Below are 19,009 nucleotides of genomic sequence, written 5' to 3'. Positions count from 1 at the left end.
CTGTCGAGACTTGTTAAGATGAGGACTCGGTGTCCTTGGCTGCCAAGAGCTCAATCATCTTCTCGTATTCTATGTCCTTGTCCAGGGGATCGCGGCCAACTGCCTCGCTGGCCTCCTGGAAGACCTCGTCGGACACTGTAGGCCTCTTATCGGTGGCTTTTTCAATCCTCTTCCATTCTTCAAACCACTTCTTGTTGAATTTTTGGACGAACTTGGACGTCAGTGGACCCCACATGACTGACTGCTGCTTCGGCGCCGGGACGTCGGGGACAGAGGATTCCGGTCGAGAGGCTTGTCCACTTATACCAGCAATCTCCTTGCCGTTCTGCTCCTTATCTGGCTCACGCTCGCCGCGGGGCAGGCGCATTGCCAGAAGGACGTATTCTGCTCGCGTCATGTTATCCATGACGTCGTCCATATACCGCCTGACCTCGTCAGGAGGTGCGACGACCCTCTGAAGATACTCGAGATTCCGTCCAGACTGAGCGTATATCCGGATGGTGACCGGTTGATAGTAATCGAGCTTTGAGTCTCCACCATACTCCAGTTGACTGCCTTTGCGAACAATTAGGAACGAGGCAATAACCTGCTGTCCGCCCGGCTGGTATTCCAGAATACTATACTTTGGGAACAGATAGCGATCTCCATTTCCGCCGGTGAAATCAAAGCAGACGCCCGAGATTTCGGGGCGGGCCGGTGGTTGCGGAGGGCCTTTGGAGCGCAGCGCCTGCTGGGGAGGGTGCTGCAACTGCGGTGCGGGTGAAGGAGCTGCAGCTGGTTTTGGTGAAGGTGTGGGTGCGGCAGCCGCCGGCTTCAATGGTTGGCCATTCGGAACGCCGTTAACTGGAGTCTGCGGGGTAGATGGCTGAGGTTGAGGGGTTTGCCCGCCCTTGAGATCCTTGTGCAGTCTGTCAAGCGTTGATTTAAGGTCGGTCGCATCTGTGAATCCTGGCTGGCCGTCGGCAATCCTTCGAATCATCGCCCGTACCTTGGTATCATCCAAAGCTGCTCTCACCAGAGCGACTACCAATGGGTCACTGCCACGGGGGGGTAGCAGCTCGTTTGATTTTTGGCGCGGGTTGGTGGCAAGCACAATATCCAAAATAGTGCGCACCTCGTCGGCGAAGTACTTGACTGTCCTCCCGTCGACTAACAGCCTGTCCGCTGAAGGCCCCTGTTGACCGCCTTTTCTTTTGTACTCGGCCGTAATTTGATCAATAATCTTTTGGAAATTACTAAGCTCATCAGGCTTTGCTTCTCCCGCGGCAACGCGCTTCATCAGGTCGCGGAGAACAGGATCCTCCGAGGCCTTTTCGGCTAACGTCATGATGATCGGGTCGGTACCCTGAGGCTTGGGAGCTGCCGGCTTCACGGCTCCCATAGCGGGCGTCGGAGTGGAACTCGATGGCCGCGAGTTTGGCGCTGAATTTGGCACGCCAGGTTGGAGGACAGGATTTGATGGAGTACCTGGTGCAGGTGCTGGCGAGTGTGCTGGTCCCTGTCCAGGCGGTGCCGCCGGCGCAACTGGCGCGACTGGCCTCGACGGAGGTGGTGTGGCGGCTACTGGCAGCATGGGCTCCAAACTACGCGGTGATGGCATCGTCTTGGGTACCTCGGCTGCTGCTGCCGAGGATAGCCTTGACGGCGCTTGTTGAAGTGCAGGCGATGGGGGAGCTGGTGTCGAAGCTGGAGGCGTCGACTTCGCATCGGCTGGGGCCAGCGGCGGATTTGAATTCGTCGTGACCGGCGTAGGAGGAGGCGGCATGGAGCCGTTGGGAGGACCGTACTGCAAGATTGGACGGAAGGTTGCCTGCGTGGTTGCCGGTGGTGGTTTCGGATCCTTGATAGCCCACATGGTTGCCTCAAATACGTGAGGTTCAATGGTAATCTGCACTTGGCCAATCTTGGTCATGGTGTCTTTGGCCGGATTCTTGGGATCTTCTGTTGCGCCTTTCCTCCTCAGAGGCTTCGTCCAGTATTTCTCAAACATGCCCTCGGCCATCCATCTGTGTCGCGAGCGGGCGAGAGACTCGGCCAAGACGCCGCTGTACGGATAGTTAGTAATGCAATTGGAGGGCGGACTGCAGAAGGAATAGCGGGCTAAGAGCTTACCTCTCTTGGAAGGACTGGTACTCCTTCGCGGGGAGATCATCGGGTTGGGGATCCTCGACAGTAGGTAGCGGCTTTCCAGGCTGAACGGACTTGGGCAGCGAAGGCGGCGGCGGAGGTTCCTCGACGGGAGCCGGGACGGGTGTGAGGGAACGATGTTCGGGAGGGGTGACGGTGCGCTTCTTCGCGATGTGCTCGACGCGCGCGGCAGCCCTGGCGGGCAGCTTCCTCTTCCGCTCCATGCCTGTGCCTTTGCCGTCTCCCTGTGGCAGCAGAATTCAGGGTATCACGGGTAGCTTTCCGATCGTGTCGGGATGGTCATCATAAGCGAGTACAGACACAGCCCTCGACTGGGCGCGTCTTTGATGTTGGTCGGGCGGGAAGAGAGGGGGGGAGATCAGAAGTGGCGGCGACGGTCGAGGGAGGCAGAGGTAGACGATCGGTTAATTCGTTCGGGTATTGGAGAGAATGTCGCGGGAGGAAGTACCTAAGCAGATGGGGGGTGGAGGAAGGGATTTGGAGACTTGGGGACGGGTTCGTGTGAATTGAGAGAGAGTCAGGGTGGACGGGATAGCATTGGAGCTTTGTATGGGATCGGAGAAAGGTACTGGCGCAGGCTGGACCCCGAGGTACCTCTGTCTACAGTACACTACGATGGCAGCATGGCGAATGAGGTAAAAAGATACATTGCAGACGGTACCTGAGGCTCTCCCCGACGTTCTACTTGGGCCATAAAGTACGTACTCTTCTGCTTGCTGTTGCTGCTGTTGCCGCTACTGCCACTGGTGCCGCCGCTTTCCCGCACGGAAAGGCGCACTGGAACTTCCTTTCCACTCCCATAAGGTAGGTACGACACGGGCTGCTCTCTGCACTTTCCGCGTCTGGAGCCGTCCATCCAGTCGCAGCTGTTGAAAGTAAAAAGGCGGGCTGCGAGTTTAAGAGGAACGGGGGCCCTTGATTGGTTGGAACAAGGGCGGAAAAACTGGGTGCTTGCCGCGCCCTGAATGGCCGATTTTTTCTTTGCTTGGCCTTTTAGTCCCGCCCGCCACTTAAATCGCGCCAAAATCCGTCGCTTTGTATAAAGTACCGCCGCAGCAAACACCCTGATCGGCTGCCATGCGACCTGCTTACCTAAGTCAGACACTGCATTGTCGCTTTTCCCTCATCACCTTTCTTCCCCCCTCCCTCCCCCCCAAATCCTAGTCACAACTGTCTCCAGTCCCCTTGCCTGGCCTGCCCTGTCATTCATCGCCAGGCCCAGCCCCCCAGCCCCTACTATTATTTGCTGTGCTTGTGTGTGCCATGTATCCGTACCATGTATCCGTAGTCTTGCCGTCAGTCGGTTCTGGAAACGAATAAAAACCCAAAGGGCGAGTGGGTAAGGGTGTGAGTGTGTGTGTGGCTGTGAAGCTTGGGGGGTACGACAGGTTCCTCTCACTCTCTCACTTCCCATCAAATCCCCCCTCAGCATTGGCAAATTGCACTACCACCATCGCAGCCAATCCCTGGACAATGTCAAATGAGATTTCGGCGTCTGCGGTGGTCAATAACATTAAATCAGACATGGTGCGTTCTGTGCCATTCCTCACACCTGGCTTTATCCGCGTTGTCGCATCTGTGGGCCGGCAGAAGCCTATTTGATATTGTTGGCTGATCTGCCGTCGTCATTGTGCGGCTGACGCCAAAATGTGGGAGTCGCCGCATTTTGCGGCCCTGCTTCTGTTAACGTCGAGTACCTGATTCAAAAAGTAAAATCCCACCAAAACAAAAGTACCTCCAGATAGAGCCCCCATAACACCATCCCTGCTGGGTGGCAGACCAAATCCAACCTCAATCAATCAAGCAAACCAGCCAATTCTATCAGGCATCGCCGAAGGGGGCCACGACAGCGCGCCTCCGGTCATGTGTATATAGCCCAGAACCTTGCAATATCTCCCTACAGACTTTCGTTTCCTTTTCCAATATTTAAATCCTATTTAGCCTGTTGATAATGCCGGTTCCGCTGTCCCCCATCCTGCGGACGGCCGTCTGGGTGGTTGTAGCTCCTCTCGGCGTCTACTTCACCTTCCTGGCTCTCGGCGCCACGCCGTTCTTCCAAAGACAGTGAGATCTGAAATCATATAATTCATGTATGCGCATTTTTCAATCTGACCTGCCGCTTGCAGTTTCCTATACGCCCATAAGATAAACACTCTCTGGTGGCGCGACATCAATGAGCCTGAAAGATTCGGCTTCGCTAGTCAGTCCACGTACCATGTTCGCATTGAAGAGCGTCTTTAGCTGACAGCAAGATCTTCTAGAGGGTCAAGTAACTCCCTTCTCTCTTGACACCCCTGATGGCGAGAGTCTATATGCCTGGCATGTCATGCCCTTGCCCGCATATCTCAAGCAAGAGGAGAGGTTTTCTGTGCAAAAGTCAGGCTTTTGTAATGATATCACCGAGACAGAGTCTTTCCGGGCGTTAAAGGAGGACCCTGAAGCCCGGGTGGTCATATCTTGTAAGCTTCCCTTGGCCGTCCAAGATGCAATATCACTAACAGATCACAGTACATGGAGTGAGACTATCATCCTCACCAACAACTATTTTACTGACACTAACTGTCGATAGAACGCCGGAGACATCGCTCAAAACCACCGTCCAGACAGTTACCACGTCATCACAGACACCTCAACCTACCACGTTCTGGCCATCGACTACCGTGGCTTCGGCTATTCCACCGGTGTCCCCTCCGAAGATGGTCTCATTCAGGATGCAGCAACTCTGATCGACTGGGTCATCAACGTCGCCGGCGTGCCCTCTGATCGCATCGTCATTCTCGGTCAAAGCTTGGGCACCGCCGTAACCAGTGGCGTCGCAGAGCTGTACGCATCGCAAGGTATTGAATTCGGCGGCATCATTCTCGTCGCAGGATTCAGCAACCTCCCCAAGATGCTCAGCGGCTACAAAATAGGCGGCATCTTCCCCGTTCTGGGGCCCTTGAAAGTCTGGCCTGGGTTCTTGAATTACATGGAGACCTTCATCTACGACAAGTGGCAGTCGGCTGATAGGCTCGAGAGTCTGGTGAAGCTGACCAAGCGCCGCCTGCGGCTCACTCTCATCTCGGCCAAGGACGACTCAGATATCCCCTGTGAGGAGAGCAGTAAGCTTTTCCGGGCAGCTGCTAATGCGACGGTCGAGGGTGGGCTCAACGACCATTCTTTCGAGGCGTGGAAGGAGGTCCGGACGATCCACAAGGGGAAGGATGCGTTTGTCACGACCTGGCACGCCGATCACAATGTCATTATTCGCCAGGAAATGTTTCCCTATGGCGGTGAGTGAACTCAGCGTACATCTTTCCACCTGACTCAACACTAACTGACCTGGCCAGGGCATAACGACATCATGGGATACGCGCCCGTCATCCTCGCAGTCATGCGATCTTTTGATCTCAAAGGCACGGCGTTTGATGGGGCTGGTTCTGAAACCAGCAGTGGAACAATGCTATAACTGCCCGTTTGTTTGTCTCTAGTTGGAGTGGGTGTTTGTTAGTTGTACTAGACTTGATGAGTGTAAGCCTTAGTGTGTAGTTCTCTTAGATGATTAATGTGCGATGCTATAGATGTAGTAGAATAAGAATTAGGGTCAGCTCTTTGATTCTCAGGATAATTCTCGCAGTTAGATGTTGTAACCTTACTCCAACCCTATTGATATTGTAATACCGAGGTAGTTTGTTTCGGTATCGCATTGCGCTCTTTTCATGCTGGTTCAGGCTTAATACTCTCATTTGACCCTATAATTCAAGCCATCCTTTTTCAATTGTTTGCACGGTGTAAATGACTACTCTTCAGCAGGCGGAGCATTCTCCAAATGTCATTATAATGTAGAAATCGTTCCTCTAAGCTGATGTAATAGCAGAAACCATTTAGGGATTAAGGAATCAGTTATAGAAAGAAGTATGCTTGAAAGGGTTCTGGCATAGAAGATCAAGCAAGTATCCCGGATCATGTTAGTCACAATGGAACCGTTTGTGTGTAGTTCAGCTGTTGACAGCCAGAAGGGAAGCAGACACAAATGAAATGCAAAAATATTAAACTACATTCTCATCTAAATTTCCAAAGCTTCAGGTGCTTGGTTAATCCATTCATAACACGTAGGCTTTTAAAAGAATATGGTTACCTGGTATTCAGTAGGCAGCTTCAGCGTTGACAATCCCCCAACGGCGACGGGCCGGTCGCTGAGGCGCCCTAGCTAAGGTGGGATGCCCCGCAGACACTAACGCCAATTTTCGACCCTAGCAGGTGACCCCGCCATGATGCAGTCACCGCTGGGAGAGTGCCCGGGCACATGAAACTGTCCTCTCTTGCGCCAAAACTTCTTTCCCCGCCATTCCCACCTTCCAAGCTTGCCCAGAGCTCCAAAAGCTCGAACCACGAACACACGATACACCCTCCGATCCCCGTTCACCACCCGCATACTTCCCAAGTCACTAGACGAACAAAAACCGAAGGAAACGAAAATGCCTGCCGAGGAGTCCAAGCCCCTCGACCCTGCCGTCAAGCAGGCAGAGGACGCCGTTGCCGAGGCGGAGGACAAGGGCAAGGGCAAGGCCCCCGAGGTCGAGTCCGAAGACGAGGAAGACGATGCGCCCGAGGAGGCGACCGGCGCGGCCGGCGGAGAAGCTGGAGGCGCCAAGAAGAAGAAGAAGAAGTCCAAGAGGAAGAAGGTCAAGGAAGCTCTGACCGGCAAGCCCAGCGACCCGGAACAGCAGATCAAGGACGCCATCGGTGGACTCACGCCCCAGCAGCTCACTGAGCTTCTCGCGCTCAACCCCGCCCTTGCGAACGAGATCACAGGCGGCTCCGGCAACAAGTCGGCCGAGGAGACGGCTGCCGCGCTCCAGAAGCTCAACCTGCAGGACATCATGACCGGTCTGGCGTCGGCCGGCAAGAACGCCAAGGACATGGCCAGCTACAAGTTCTGGGCGACGCAGCCCGTTCCCAAGTTCGGTGAGGGTGACGCAAAGGTCGAGGACGGCCCGATCCGCATCCAAAAGGTTGAGGATGTCCCCAAGGAGCCATCCCCGCTGGTGGACGGCTTCGAGTGGGTCACCATGAACCTCGAGGACGAGGGTGAGATGAAGGAGGTGTACGAGCTGCTCAACGGACACTATGTCGAGGATGACGAGGCCATGTTCCGCTTCAACTACTCTCCCGCGATGCTGCAATGGTGAGAAAAGAATAGCCTATTTGATACTCGAGAAAGAAAAGGTCTGAGCTAACGGCGGTGTAGGGCACTCATGGCCCCCGGCTGGCGCAAGGAGTGGCATGTTGGTGTGCGCGCGACTCAGTCCCGGAAGCTGGTCGCCTTCATCTCCGCCATCCCCGTCAACCTGCGCGTGCGCAAGAACGTCGTCACCTGCTCCGAAGTCAACTTCATGGTCGTGCACAAGAAGCTGCGCGGCAAGCGCCTGGCGCCCGTCCTCATCAAGGAGATCACGCGCCGTAGCAACCTGCATGAGATCTGGCAGGGTCTCTACACTGGTGGTGTGGTGCTGCCCAAGCCCGTCAGCACCTGCCGCTACTTCCACCGCGCCCTCAACTGGCAGAAGCTGTACGAGGTCGGCTTCAGCCCGCTGCCCCCCAACAGCAAGCCGCAGTACCAGATCCGCAAGTACCAGCTGCCAGACAACACGTCGACTAAGGGTCTGCGTGAACTGCAGGAGAAGGATATCCCCCAGGCGAGCGCCCTCCTGAACAAGTACCTCAGCCGCTTCGACATGGCGCCCGAGTTCTCGGAAGAGGAGTTCAAGCACTGGTTCCTGCACAAGAAGGAGGCTGGTGAGCAGGTCATCTGGACCTACGTTGTTGAGGTTTGTCTTTTTTACTGCCCCTTGTATGGGTAAGCACTACTAACACATGACAGACCAACGGCAAGATTACTGACTTCTTCTCCTTCTACTGCCTCGAGTCTACTATCATCAACAGCACCAAGCACCAAGTCATCCGCGCCGCCTATCTCTGGTACTACGCCTCCGAAGTCGGCCTATCCAAGCCGGTCGACAAGGAGGCGCTCAAGCCGCGCCTGAACTCCCTTATCGGCGACGCTCTCATCCTGGCCAAGAAGTACAAGTTCGACGTCTTCAACGGCCTGTCTCTGCTGGACAACGGTCTGTTCCTGGAGCAACAAAAGTTCGGACCTGGCGACGGCCAGCTGCACTACTACCTGTTCAACTACCGTGCTGCCCCCATCGCTGGCGGTGTTGACAGAAGAAACAAGCTCGACGAGGAGAACCTCAGCGGAATCGGCTTGGTTATGTTGTAAGCAGGGGATGAAAATAACGCGGGAGGAACAACCCAGGAGGGAAAGCACAGCGCATGTATGCATGTATACCGGCGTTGGAGGAGGAGTGCAGAGGTATCACAACGAATAAATTTAAAAACAAATAACCATCACGACCTGCAGCTACCAATGTATGCCCGTTCTTTGTCATGATCTTTGCTTCCGAGAGACCATTACGCCAAACCCCGTTGAAACGGCCTATTGTTTAGAAGAGGGATACTTCTCCTCTACCGTGGCAATCCGTTCCTCGAGCCACTTGTTCATCCAACGCACCCTGTCCATGATCGGCGCGTGCCCCATGCCCTCGATAATCTCAACCACGGCAGGCTTGAGGTGCTCGGCCAGCAGGCGTCCGTGATGCACGTCAATCATGAAATCGCCGGTGCCGTGAATGACGGCAATCCTGTCCCTCCCGACGGCGTCGCCGAGCTGCTTCAACTGCTCGGGCGACTTGTGATGCCACCCGGCCCCGACCAGCTGCATCAGGAACCCGCGAATGCTGAAGAGGCCCGGCGTGTTCCGCTTGACCAGCTCCTGGGCCTGGAACCGCTGGAAGTTGTTCTCGAAGCGGCCGTAGCCCTGGCCGCCGTCGGCGGGCCCGCACTTGGGCGTGTCGTCGTTGGGGAGCTCGGCCGCCTCGTCCGGCATCACCAGCCAGTCGGCGGGGAAAAGCTTCAGCGCCGTGTCCTGGATGCTGCGGTCGACGGTCTTGGGGACGAACATGCTGGCGCGGTCGACGAGGTTCTGCAGGAACGGCTTCGTGTTCTCGATCCAGGGGGCCGTGCAGAGGAAGGTGACGCTCGCGAAGAGGTTCGGCGCGGCGAAGGCGAGCTCCTGCGAGATCATGCCGCCCATGGAGATGCCGAAGAGGTGGACGCTGCGCGGGTCCGTCCAGCCCACGTGCTTCAGGACGTCGAGGGCGTCGTAGGCCATGGCGGACGTCGTGTAGCGGCCGTAGGGGACTTCAGACCCGCCCATGCCGCGGTTGTCGAGGATGAGGACGGAGTACCGCGAGGCGTTGTCGTGGCCAAAGTACTTTGTTTGGCGCTGCCATGAGGTCTTGACGCCCGCCAGACCCATTATGAACTGGGGTTTTTCTGTCAGTAAGAGTTTCGGAGGGCGAGAAGGGTGGATGGGTTGGCTAGTACGAGGATTTTGGACGGGCCGTGGCCGTGGATTTCCCAGGCGATGTTAAAGGGCCCATCGCGACCTTTGGCGACTTCACATTTGCCTTCACTGTCGGGTTCGAGGTTCCATATGGTTGATGGGTAGGACGGGTGCTTGATTGTTTCTTCCACTGTGGGGAAGACGGGGGTTCTGGATGAATGTGTTAGAGTTGCGGTGGTTCAGTTTAGTAGTGAGATGAAGATGTTTACGCTGTGGTCATGGCTGCGGCCGTGGTTCCTGCGAAGGTTTTGCTCCTGAAGGCTAAAGATAAAGTTGTTTTGTAGATCTCAAAGTCTCGACAGAGAGCGAAATAGCATCTATCGTTTCCTGTTCACAAAGGCTAGATAGATCAGAAAGAAGTGGTTTGTTTTTTTTTTCCCTTGGGAGAAATCCGGCGGTGGCAATTAGTGTTACAGATCAGTTTGGATTAAGACTGTGAACCGGTAGGATTTGAGAGCCAGAGCTCGATTGCTTTGGCCGCCTCCCTTGCCAAGAGCATGCGACGGAAGAAGCAAAAGTCGAAGTTCAAGAAGGACCAAGGTTGCGAGGTTTTTTTTTTTTTTTTCGAAGCGCTCAAGTCGGAACCGTTCCAGTTTAGGGGTGCTGCATATTGAAGAAAGAACCCGGTTTGCGCGGCGATCATGGGATGCGCCTTAGCTTAATGGAAGTGAGGGTAAGGTGACGTTGTTTGTCAAGCGTTAAAGTTATGAGTGTACATAAAGCACCACGAAACCATTGGTGGGCATAGAAGTACCTCTGTATCAGCAATAGCTCAGTTCCACATGGAGACATACCTCGGCACCGAGCTCAAACGTGTGTTGGGAGCTCCCAGCTCAGCTCATGAGAGCTGGTGTGAGACACTGTATCCATGCGGCGGTGGCTTTCTAGAAGTTAAGTACATCAGATGGTGCGGAATAATGCTTGGTTGAACCATTCAAGGTTCTATTACCTCTAAGATTTATCCAATCGTATTCGAGCGCGTAAAGTATTTTGAAAAAGCAAATTGAAGGGCCATACGTCCAGCTCTCTTCCATCTCAAAGGGCGGAACCTCGTCCGTGGATACGTATCTTTCAGAATGGACATGTAACCCTGGAGCTCGAGCCACCTGCTGACTCATGGCGGACTTCGACATTTGCTCACCGCCTTCCTTCTACTAACCTCACTTCGGCAGAATCTGTGAGCTGGCGCAGCTGTGAGCCTGTTTGGTTTCCACATTCACCACCTCGTCATATCAAGATACCCCCAGCACTAGTTACAAAATACGACGAAGCAACTTTATAATCGCCACAAGCCGACGCAACCCCGATATAGGCGCAATCGAAGTGACCTGATATCCTCATCATGCTACACGTATAGCTACATCTACGCTCCATCATGTGGCTCTCGGTGCCATCAACCGACAGCCTCACCCGGCCGCGCATCGCAGTCGCCGTCTTCTCCGCCATCGCCGCTCTCTCGGTCAGCTATTATGCCTACCAAGCCAACCGAGACCAATATGGAGATGGCGTTCCTGGCCCTGGACTGCACCGGAGCAATGCTGTCCGCCGCAACCACAGACGAGCGCGGCGAAACTCGGTATCCTCTGAGGGTTCTCACGGCGACGAGAACGCCGACATCGACGCAATTAACCCCCTGAACGATACCGATACGATAGTAGACGGCGGTACTGTTGACGAGTGGTGGAATGACCCCAACGGACTGCAGCCCCAGGCCCGCGCTGGGCACAACATTGTCAGCCTGCTTTTCAGAGTCTCCGAGGACAACGCTCGACGAAATGCTTGCGTACACAGGGGCTGCGCGTGTAACGCCTGCGGCATGGTCCCTATTCGTGGCGTACGTTACCGTTGCGCCAACTGCGCCGACTTCGACCTGTGCGAAACCTGCGAATCGCAAGGTGTTCACATTAAGACGCACATCTTCTACAAGATCAAAGTTCCCGCACCGCCCTTCGGTCCCCGTCAGATGCAACCCGTCTGGTACACCGGTGACCCCGACACATGTATACGGAATCTGCCTCGATCTCTAATGGCAAAGCTCAGCAAAGAGACTGGCTTCGAAAGGCCCGAAATTGAGGCCTTCTGGGAGCAGTTCACTTTCATGGCAAACACCGAGTGGCGAGAGGACCCGGACGACCTACAGCTTGCGATGGACAAGAAAACCTTCGAGCGGTGCCTGGTGCCGTCAGGCGGCTCTCGACACGCGACGCCGAACCTGATACACGACCGCATGTTTTCATTCTACGACACCAACAACGACGACCTGATCGGCTTCACTGAGTTTCTACATGGACTGGCCTACCGCAAACGGAAGGACAAGCTGCGCAAAATCTTCGAAGGTTACGATATCGATGGGGACGGCTTTGTCAACCGCCGCGACTTTTTGCGCATGTTCCGCGCCTACTATGTTCTCTACAAACAGATGCATCGCGATATCCTGGACGGCCTGGACGACCAGCTCATGGGGAGCACCGAAGCTCAGCAGCTTGTGGCTAGCAGACAGCCGTTGAGCAGCTTGTTTGGTCGTGAAGGCAGGGTTCCCCGCGCTGACGGCAACAACCGTAGTGACGGCAAGATATTCCACCCCAACGGCGACGTCGAGTTGGAGCCCGGTAGAAACGGCGTTGTGGGAGAGGACAAGGGCGACACCTCATCGAGAGAGGACGTCCTGACTAGGCTCTTTGCTCCCTATATCGGCAGCCCTTGGCAGGTTCAGATGCGCTCTCCAGATAGTGAACCAGACACGCCGTACTGGGACGCTCTGCTCAACCCGCCTACTAGCATCGACGACCTGCCCGACCTGCTCACTGGTCAACGCCGTGAGCGTAATGAAATGGACTTTGACTTCGACCTCGAGATCGGCGGCTCAGATGGTGAAGAGGAGATAAACAACAACTCCGATGCGGAGAACAGGAGTTCCACTGGTCGCCCTACCGGCCCGGCCAATGATTCAGAGAACAGGACTGGGAGGGTCGATTCCGAACAATTTACTAACAGTATGCCCACTGAGAGTCAACTGCGGGCCCAAGTTATCAACCACAAGAGGCAATTAGCCCCTGATATTGAAAGAAAGCGGCGACAGGCCGCTAGAAAACAACTACACGACAGATGGAAGAGGAGACAGTTTTATCTCGATGAGGAGGAGGGTGGATCGGCCCCCGATGGCTGGCAGTCTGATGAGGATGTGTTGGTGAGCCTCAACGGTGTCGCTGAGAGCTCAAAGGCAGCTCAGCAACAAATCTTGTCGCCACGCTCCAGGTCGTCGTCCAAGGTGCGATTTGCCGAAGATACGGACGACTATGAAATCAGATCCAACCCTTCAACGTCTTCTAGGAGCGTGCCTGAACGTTGGGGAGGCATGGAAATCCCAGGCGAGGAGCGCGATGCTGGCAAGGAGATTCTTTACCAGGTCACCCAGCAGGCCTTCAACGAGCTTCTCGATGCCATCTTCAAAGATAAGGAGGATTTGGCTGTTAAAGCAGCAGCAACCAGGTCCAAGCGAGAGAAGCACAGGCATCTCTTTGAGCTTTTGACTGTCGACGAGCCCAAGTCCAAGGCAGTTGAGCCACGACAGCCGCGCAAGGCATTGGATGAGGGCAAACCGATTGCCGAGCGCTCTTTGGAAGAACTTCTGTTGACTAGCGGTTACAGAGTTGAGGGTTCCGGTAATGGAGAGGACGCAAATGCCACCGAAGAGCCCGAAAGAGTAATCGAAGAGATTGATGATTCAGAAGAGGAGGCAAATCCGGAAGTGGATGAGAACACGGCGGTTGTCGAGGAGGTCGAATACAGAGACCCCACGATGCCCCAGTTCCGCCCCAACAGTGACGCACCCGTTGAGCCCATTGCATCGGATGCCACACCACCTTCATCAGATGATTCATCGTCATCAAAAACGAAGGGTCTCAAGTCAGCCATGAAGAAGAAGTCTGGCGAGTCCTCGAAGCAGTCGGCCCGTACCATCCCCCACTCCACTCTCCTGGAGTGGAAGCGTCTTGACCTGGCAGAGAAGGAAGCCGCCGACCGCGGTGGCTGGGGCAAGCTCAGCTTCGACGAGTTTGAGGACGTCTACAAGAGCCAGGAGAATGCCGGCAACAGGCTCGACTACTTGGGTAGCTGGGTGGATTTCTGCATACCATAGAACGGATTCAATGATCCAGAACCAGAAAGGTTGCTACATTTAACTGCCTTGGAAGCCATTCCAGACTCGGGCTCCCTCAGCGGTTCTGTGAGCGAGAGCTCCGACATATCTTCAGTCTCAAGTTAGTGGACGCCTAAGGAGGGTGAGGCTTTTGATCTGTAAGTTGCAGATGCGTTTGATAACGTAACTCCTCCCGAGGGGATGCTGGAGGAGAGCAACTTTGGCTGTCACCGGCGTTGATGGATAGGGCACCGGGACAAAGGGGAAGAATTAGCCTGATGGCGTGTACCTGTATTTTTTATCCTTCCGTCCCTGTGTCGGAATGTAACCGAACCGCCGTTGGGCGTGATGATAACCAGCCGAGATGAAATAATGGCAAGTGTGCCTGATGGATGTGACTACAAATCTCGAAAAATTGAAAAGCGTAGAGTGATTTTGACTTGTCTTTCTAGTGATTACAGCAAAGACATCCTAAGGAGCCAAGATTCTCCCTCCCTCAGTAAATATCGTCGCACCCGTGACAAACCCATCCTTCATAATATACAAATATGCTTCCACCACGTCCTCCGGCCGCCCAAGTCGACCGGTAAGACATTTGCTCCGGAACAACTCGATCGTCTCCGCCGGCAACGTCTGGAACAGCTCCGTAGTGACCGGTCCCGAAGATACGAGATTCACTCGCACGGGCGCCAAGCTGCACGACAAACCCCTGACGAGTCCCTCCATCGACCCGGCGGCGGAGTCGGCGACAGCCCAGCCCGGCATCGGGCGATGCGAGCTCGAGCCGTTGGTGAATGTGACGGACGTGTCGGGCGTGTGCCGGATGTACTTCTCCGAGCCATTCAGAAGGCCTGCGAGGATGATTGGTGCGTGAGCGCGGAGGCTGAAGGCCGCGTGGATATCCTCGGGAGTCGTCTGGGGAAGCGGCGGGAGAGGCGGGGCCAGGTCGGCCGTGTAGACTACGTGGTCTATCTTCTTCTCGCCGTCCGCCGTCGCTTCGTCCAAGAGACGAGTCAGATTTGTGCGGAGGTTAGTGAGGTCGGCGAGGTCGATGGTGTAAGTTGAGACTTGGCCCGGGGAGACGATGGAGGCGTAGGTAGTTTGCAAACGGTCCGCGGCGTTGGCTAGCTTTTTGGGATTGGATGAGACGAGAATAACGCTGGCGCCATGCTCGATGGATGCTTCGGCTGCTGCGAATCCTAGACCTTGAGAGCCGCCTATTATGAGAACTCGAGAGGAGCGGAGCTTGTTCAGGTATTTGAAGTTTTGGGTGGCCATGGTGTTTGAGGATAGGTGGTGTTAATGATGTTTGTATGTGTGTTGAGAATGGTAAATTTGGAACGGAAGTGTAGATATATCAGAGGTTTGAATCTCGATTTGAAGAAGTCTCTTGGGATTATATTTTTAGGCATCCGTATAACACAAATGTGATGCTGTCTATATACTTTTCGAGGAGAAGACGGTTAAGTAGGACGTCCGCCGAACCGGACGGACGAAAAGCTGCCACCCAATAAAGGAGATCCACCTCCGAAATGATAGTCTGGTGATTGAGGATATCTTATTCTTCTTTGATGGGTTCTTTTACTCCAGTTTGTCTCTAGTTTTGGGCAATGTGGTTAAGATTGTGCGTCATGAAGACAAGATCACACAATTGGTGGCAGTGGACCAAATTCGGTATCGGGTTCGGGCAGCGAGCGGAGGAAATTCTAGATCTGCGGTTCAATGGATCGATCGATAACTAAACAAGGTTAAGGGTATCGCAGCCAGAGATGCGACACCAAGCGTTTTCAGCTGCTTTAGGCTGTCTTTCTCATCAAAAGTCCGAGTCGGGTCCGCTGCCGCGCATCCCGCGGGGCACACAGGGCCGGGCGGTCCATTCCGTGATAGCTCGGGAAACTAACGACATCTCCGACTGCAGAACATGACTAGGTTGCGACAGCTTCAACAAGCTGCGACCCAATGAACTTGCCTCTCACAGTCCTCAGTGATGGGTTCCGCCTCAAAAATCCATCCATCCAATTCCTCCCAAGTGGCTCAAACTCGCCAGCGACCGCTAGAACTCGCTGGGCAAGTTCCTTGAGTTCAGTGTTGGTCGGTGCCAGGCCGAGAGAGCCTTGGGCGAGTGCCCAGTTGGCGAGATGTTGTTCTTGGTCAGGTGACAGCCTCTGTAACTGAGACCTGCTCTCCCTCAGTGTGCCGGCACCATGTAATCGCCCCCGAAGAGTCGACTCTGGTACTTTTCGTTTGCGGGCGGCTGCTCGAATACTGATGCCAGTTTCCGTATCTTTGATTGCTTTTTGCATTGCTTCTTCAGTATATTTAGCCATTGCGAGTATACTGATTTTGCTTCTTGTGTAAAAGAAGTGCGTTGTGGTAATGCGGGGTATGGTGTTGTGAAAGGGGAAAAAGTGCGCGGTTATGGGGTGTGTGGGCTGGAATTTCTTTATTCTGAATCGGGCTCTTTTCTTAGAGTCTGCTATCTGTTGTTGAACGAGTCACAGAATTCAAATCTGTCCTTAACAAGTCCATCAATGACACAGGTCTAGTACATCTTTCTCTCCCGGTAGATTCGTCTTCACTGGAAACTATCCCGCTACAACTCCTGATTGCCTTTATGGTAGTAATGTGATGTGCCTTCGCTTCTAACTTGAGACAGACTTAGGCCATTACCCGAAAACAATTTCTATAGGACGAAAGATTCGCGAAATTTGGACAAAATATTCCTTTTATTTGATGCCTGCTAAGACATTGTGAAGACCTAGAAAGGTTGGAGTAATATATTGCTACACAAGTGTATTTGTGCTGGAAAACATTAGACACCCTAATTTCTCGTCTCGCAAGAACCTGATATCAAAATGAAAGATTCAGAAACCCCTGCTATAATCACTCTGGGGGTTTGCTAAAGTCTCCAGGAAGAGCGGAAAACATGACATCGGAACTCAGATCAGAGACGCGTCCGAGGAGCTTCTCAAGGAGACGATATCCCGCCCCCTGGGCATACTCTGGGAGTTCTGCACCAAAATGTTAGCTAATGATCCATTAGAAGAAGGGACATCGGAAAACAAACCATGTCCAGCAGTGTACACCCTAGCAAAGTTCAATCCTCTTTGTTCAACCCAATCGCCAACCTTGCCAGTAGCGCTTTGGGAAGACAAGTCCGTATAAGCGGCAGGCAAAAAGAAGCTCTTGTTGGGGAACTCGTCGAAACCTTGCTGGCCATTCCACGTCATGTTCTGCAGCACCATCAACGTTCCGTTAGTAGGAACGCGGTAGTCTTGATTCCCGTTTGCAATGATGAAGTTGTTGGTGTGCTCAATCACCCGCGTCAGCGCGCCTGAGGTGAAGGGGTCTGCACTCTGATCACCCTTTTCTCCGAAGGGGTTTTGATCGTTGCACATCTTCCAGTCCTTCTGTCCGGGGGGGATATGGATTGCCTGGCGCATTTCGGGCAAGTTGGGATAGCCATGCCAATTCTTCTTGTCAAATGTAACCGGCACAGTAGCATTGTCGCCATCGGCGGCCCAGAGAAGGGGATCTCCCGGGTTTGGGCAGCCCTGGGAAATGTGGTAGACGCTGCTACAAGGGCTAATGTTCGCCAGACCATCGTAGACTGTGTGTGATATCTGACACTCAGCGCTCACGTTGCCGGGAGGGAAAGGCCCTGGTGGCGGGAACTTGAAGTACTTTTCGCGCATCTCAGCAAAACCGCAGGCCTCATCAGCAGCGGCAATACGGTCCCAGTAGTCGTCGACCCCAGGATACAAGCCCATGACGTTGTTGTACTCCTCGACGAAAGGCTTCGTGACAACCTGCTGCTGGAAGTCGTTGGGCACGCTACGGATGTACGGGCTGAACATCATGGCGCCAGATAGGTTATAGTTGGCAGATTGTTTGGACTTGATCATTGCGTCGCCGATGTAGGGGATGTAGAATCCTGCATAACTCTCACCGGTGAGATACGTCTTTCGGCTTTTTGTACCAAAGGTCTCCATCCAGTTGTTGTAGAAACCAAGAAACTGTTCAGCTATTTCTTCTTCTGTGGTCGCGTTGGGCGATCCAACGGAGAAACCAGTGCCAGCCGGTTGGTCGACATATAACATGTTTGAGAGATGGGACCAGCTATAGATGTTGTAAACTGGGCGGTACGCAGACTTGAACCACGTGAAGGGGCCATGTTCTGAGATGAGACCGATGAGAGAGCTGCATCCCGGACCGCCGTTCAACCTGTCAACCGTCAGTAAATGTTTAACGACAAAGGGCTGTCCGGTATGTTTTGAGGCCAACTCACCAGATAGTGACTTCGCTAGAGGCGTTTTGATTAGTGGTTGGGAAGTACCTATATGCGATCTTATTAGAACAAAACGGTCAAACATGGAAAAATCAGTCTCATAACCAACCAGAAAAATAATTGCCTTGTCTCATTTGCCTCTTTAGAGATAGGCATTAGACCAGCATAAGATTCTCCGAGATCCCAGTCAATAAAAGGAACACTTGTGCCGTTTACAAGGTACTCTGATTTGTATTAGCTCATGCGGCTAGAGAGAGTACCACTGGGACAGCATCTCACTTTGGGTCTTTTCATTCAAATGTTGATACTCGCCGCTAGCTGCTCGCTGCTGAATGTGACGACGGCTTGAACCATGCCTTTGCTCGACCAGTTTTCTAACAGGGTCGTACCCATCAACTCGCCAGTGTGCAAGAACCGTGCATGGCAACAGGGCCAACAACAGGACACGGAGAGACAACTTGGGCGCCATTGTTCTTCAAATTCCAGAACTGGAAGTTTCTTTTTTTCTGACGATATTGACCTTGAAAAGCGCCGGCAAAGTATAATGTATTTAAACACAGCCGCCAGCGCGACAAATCTCACAACAGCTACATCTAACTTGTTCTAAAGCAGTGGTATCCTGCAATTTCCTATTCGGCAGTGCCGGCTGAGAAGCCCAATAATCGTCTAGAAACCGATAGACTAATGCGACCTTGCCGTTAAGAGTTGTACCTATTCCTATCACTAAGTCTGCCGTCAACAAGGTCCCAAAACTTTAATTATTTCCTATCCAAAACATTTTGGGCAACTCTTCTCAGTGCGTGAAGACGTTTTATTGGCGGAGAACTTACCAGGAACTCGGCTCGGTATGAAGCATCTGCCCGAATAAATTTTGCGACAGGCTCCGGTCCAACTAGCCGGAAGCGCACTTTTGCTTTGGTCAGGAGAAGACTGTGCAGTTAATATAACGTATCCCCCTTTTACGAAGCGCAATAAAACCTTAATCTAA

At 53.6% G+C, this 19,009-nt stretch overlaps 8 protein-coding genes across 8 annotated transcripts; 3 read left to right on the top strand and 5 right to left on the bottom strand.

The window, feature by feature from the left end:
• Positions 1-13: 13 nt before the first annotated feature.
• CTRU02_209425 (uncharacterized protein) lies at positions 14-2,351 on the bottom strand (the record flags this gene model as incomplete). The annotated part of the gene is made up of 2 exons (XM_036726738.1): positions 14-2,045; positions 2,113-2,351. 2 exons carry the CDS (start codon positions 2,349-2,351, stop codon positions 14-16), a joined length of 2,271 nt encoding a protein of 756 aa, XP_036581447.1.
• A 1,748-nt stretch (positions 2,352-4,099) lies between these two features.
• On the top strand, positions 4,100-5,596 carry CTRU02_209424 (abhydrolase domain-containing protein; the record flags this gene model as incomplete). The annotated part of the gene is made up of 5 exons (XM_036726739.1): positions 4,100-4,212; positions 4,275-4,348; positions 4,410-4,630; positions 4,718-5,420; positions 5,478-5,596. 5 exons carry the CDS (start codon positions 4,100-4,102, stop codon positions 5,594-5,596), a joined length of 1,230 nt encoding a protein of 409 aa, XP_036581448.1.
• A 1,009-nt stretch (positions 5,597-6,605) lies between these two features.
• CTRU02_209423 (glycylpeptide n-tetradecanoyltransferase) lies at positions 6,606-8,410 on the top strand (the record flags this gene model as incomplete). The annotated part of the gene is made up of 3 exons (XM_036726740.1): positions 6,606-7,315; positions 7,379-7,958; positions 8,012-8,410. The coding sequence occupies 3 exons, from the start codon at positions 6,606-6,608 to the stop codon at positions 8,408-8,410; spliced, it is 1,689 nt and encodes a 562-aa protein (XP_036581449.1).
• A 216-nt stretch (positions 8,411-8,626) lies between these two features.
• Positions 8,627-9,815, bottom strand: CTRU02_209422 (alpha beta hydrolase fold family; the record flags this gene model as incomplete). Its single annotated transcript, XM_036726741.1, has 3 exons — positions 8,627-9,514; positions 9,577-9,745; positions 9,805-9,815. 3 exons carry the CDS (start codon positions 9,813-9,815, stop codon positions 8,627-8,629), a joined length of 1,068 nt encoding a protein of 355 aa, XP_036581450.1.
• A 1,155-nt stretch (positions 9,816-10,970) lies between these two features.
• On the top strand, positions 10,971-13,733 carry CTRU02_209421 (uncharacterized protein; the record flags this gene model as incomplete). The annotated part of the gene is made up of 1 exon (XM_036726742.1): positions 10,971-13,733. One exon carries the CDS (start codon positions 10,971-10,973, stop codon positions 13,731-13,733), a length of 2,763 nt encoding a protein of 920 aa, XP_036581451.1.
• A 471-nt stretch (positions 13,734-14,204) lies between these two features.
• On the bottom strand, positions 14,205-15,011 carry CTRU02_209420 (short chain dehydrogenase reductase family; the record flags this gene model as incomplete). Its single annotated transcript, XM_036726743.1, has 1 exon — positions 14,205-15,011. The coding sequence occupies one exon, from the start codon at positions 15,009-15,011 to the stop codon at positions 14,205-14,207; it is 807 nt and encodes a 268-aa protein (XP_036581452.1).
• Positions 15,012-15,658: 647 nt separating this feature from the next.
• On the bottom strand, positions 15,659-16,036 carry CTRU02_209419 (uncharacterized protein; the record flags this gene model as incomplete). Its single annotated transcript, XM_036726744.1, has 1 exon — positions 15,659-16,036. The coding sequence occupies one exon, from the start codon at positions 16,034-16,036 to the stop codon at positions 15,659-15,661; it is 378 nt and encodes a 125-aa protein (XP_036581453.1).
• A 580-nt stretch (positions 16,037-16,616) lies between these two features.
• CTRU02_209418 (carboxypeptidase cpdS) lies at positions 16,617-18,490 on the bottom strand (the record flags this gene model as incomplete). Its single annotated transcript, XM_036726745.1, has 5 exons — positions 16,617-16,744; positions 16,801-17,957; positions 18,022-18,069; positions 18,131-18,245; positions 18,301-18,490. The coding sequence occupies 5 exons, from the start codon at positions 18,488-18,490 to the stop codon at positions 16,617-16,619; spliced, it is 1,638 nt and encodes a 545-aa protein (XP_036581454.1).
• Between the last annotated feature and the right edge of the window lie 519 nt (positions 18,491-19,009).

The sequence above is a fragment of the Colletotrichum truncatum genome (assembly GCF_014235925.2).
Source record: "Colletotrichum truncatum strain CMES1059 chromosome Unknown Contig_0006, whole genome shotgun sequence".
NCBI classification, from domain to species: Eukaryota; Fungi; Ascomycota; class Sordariomycetes; order Glomerellales; family Glomerellaceae; genus Colletotrichum; species Colletotrichum truncatum.
The sequence above is the reverse complement of the archived record's forward strand: the minus strand, read 5'-3'. Positions and strand labels throughout refer to the sequence as shown.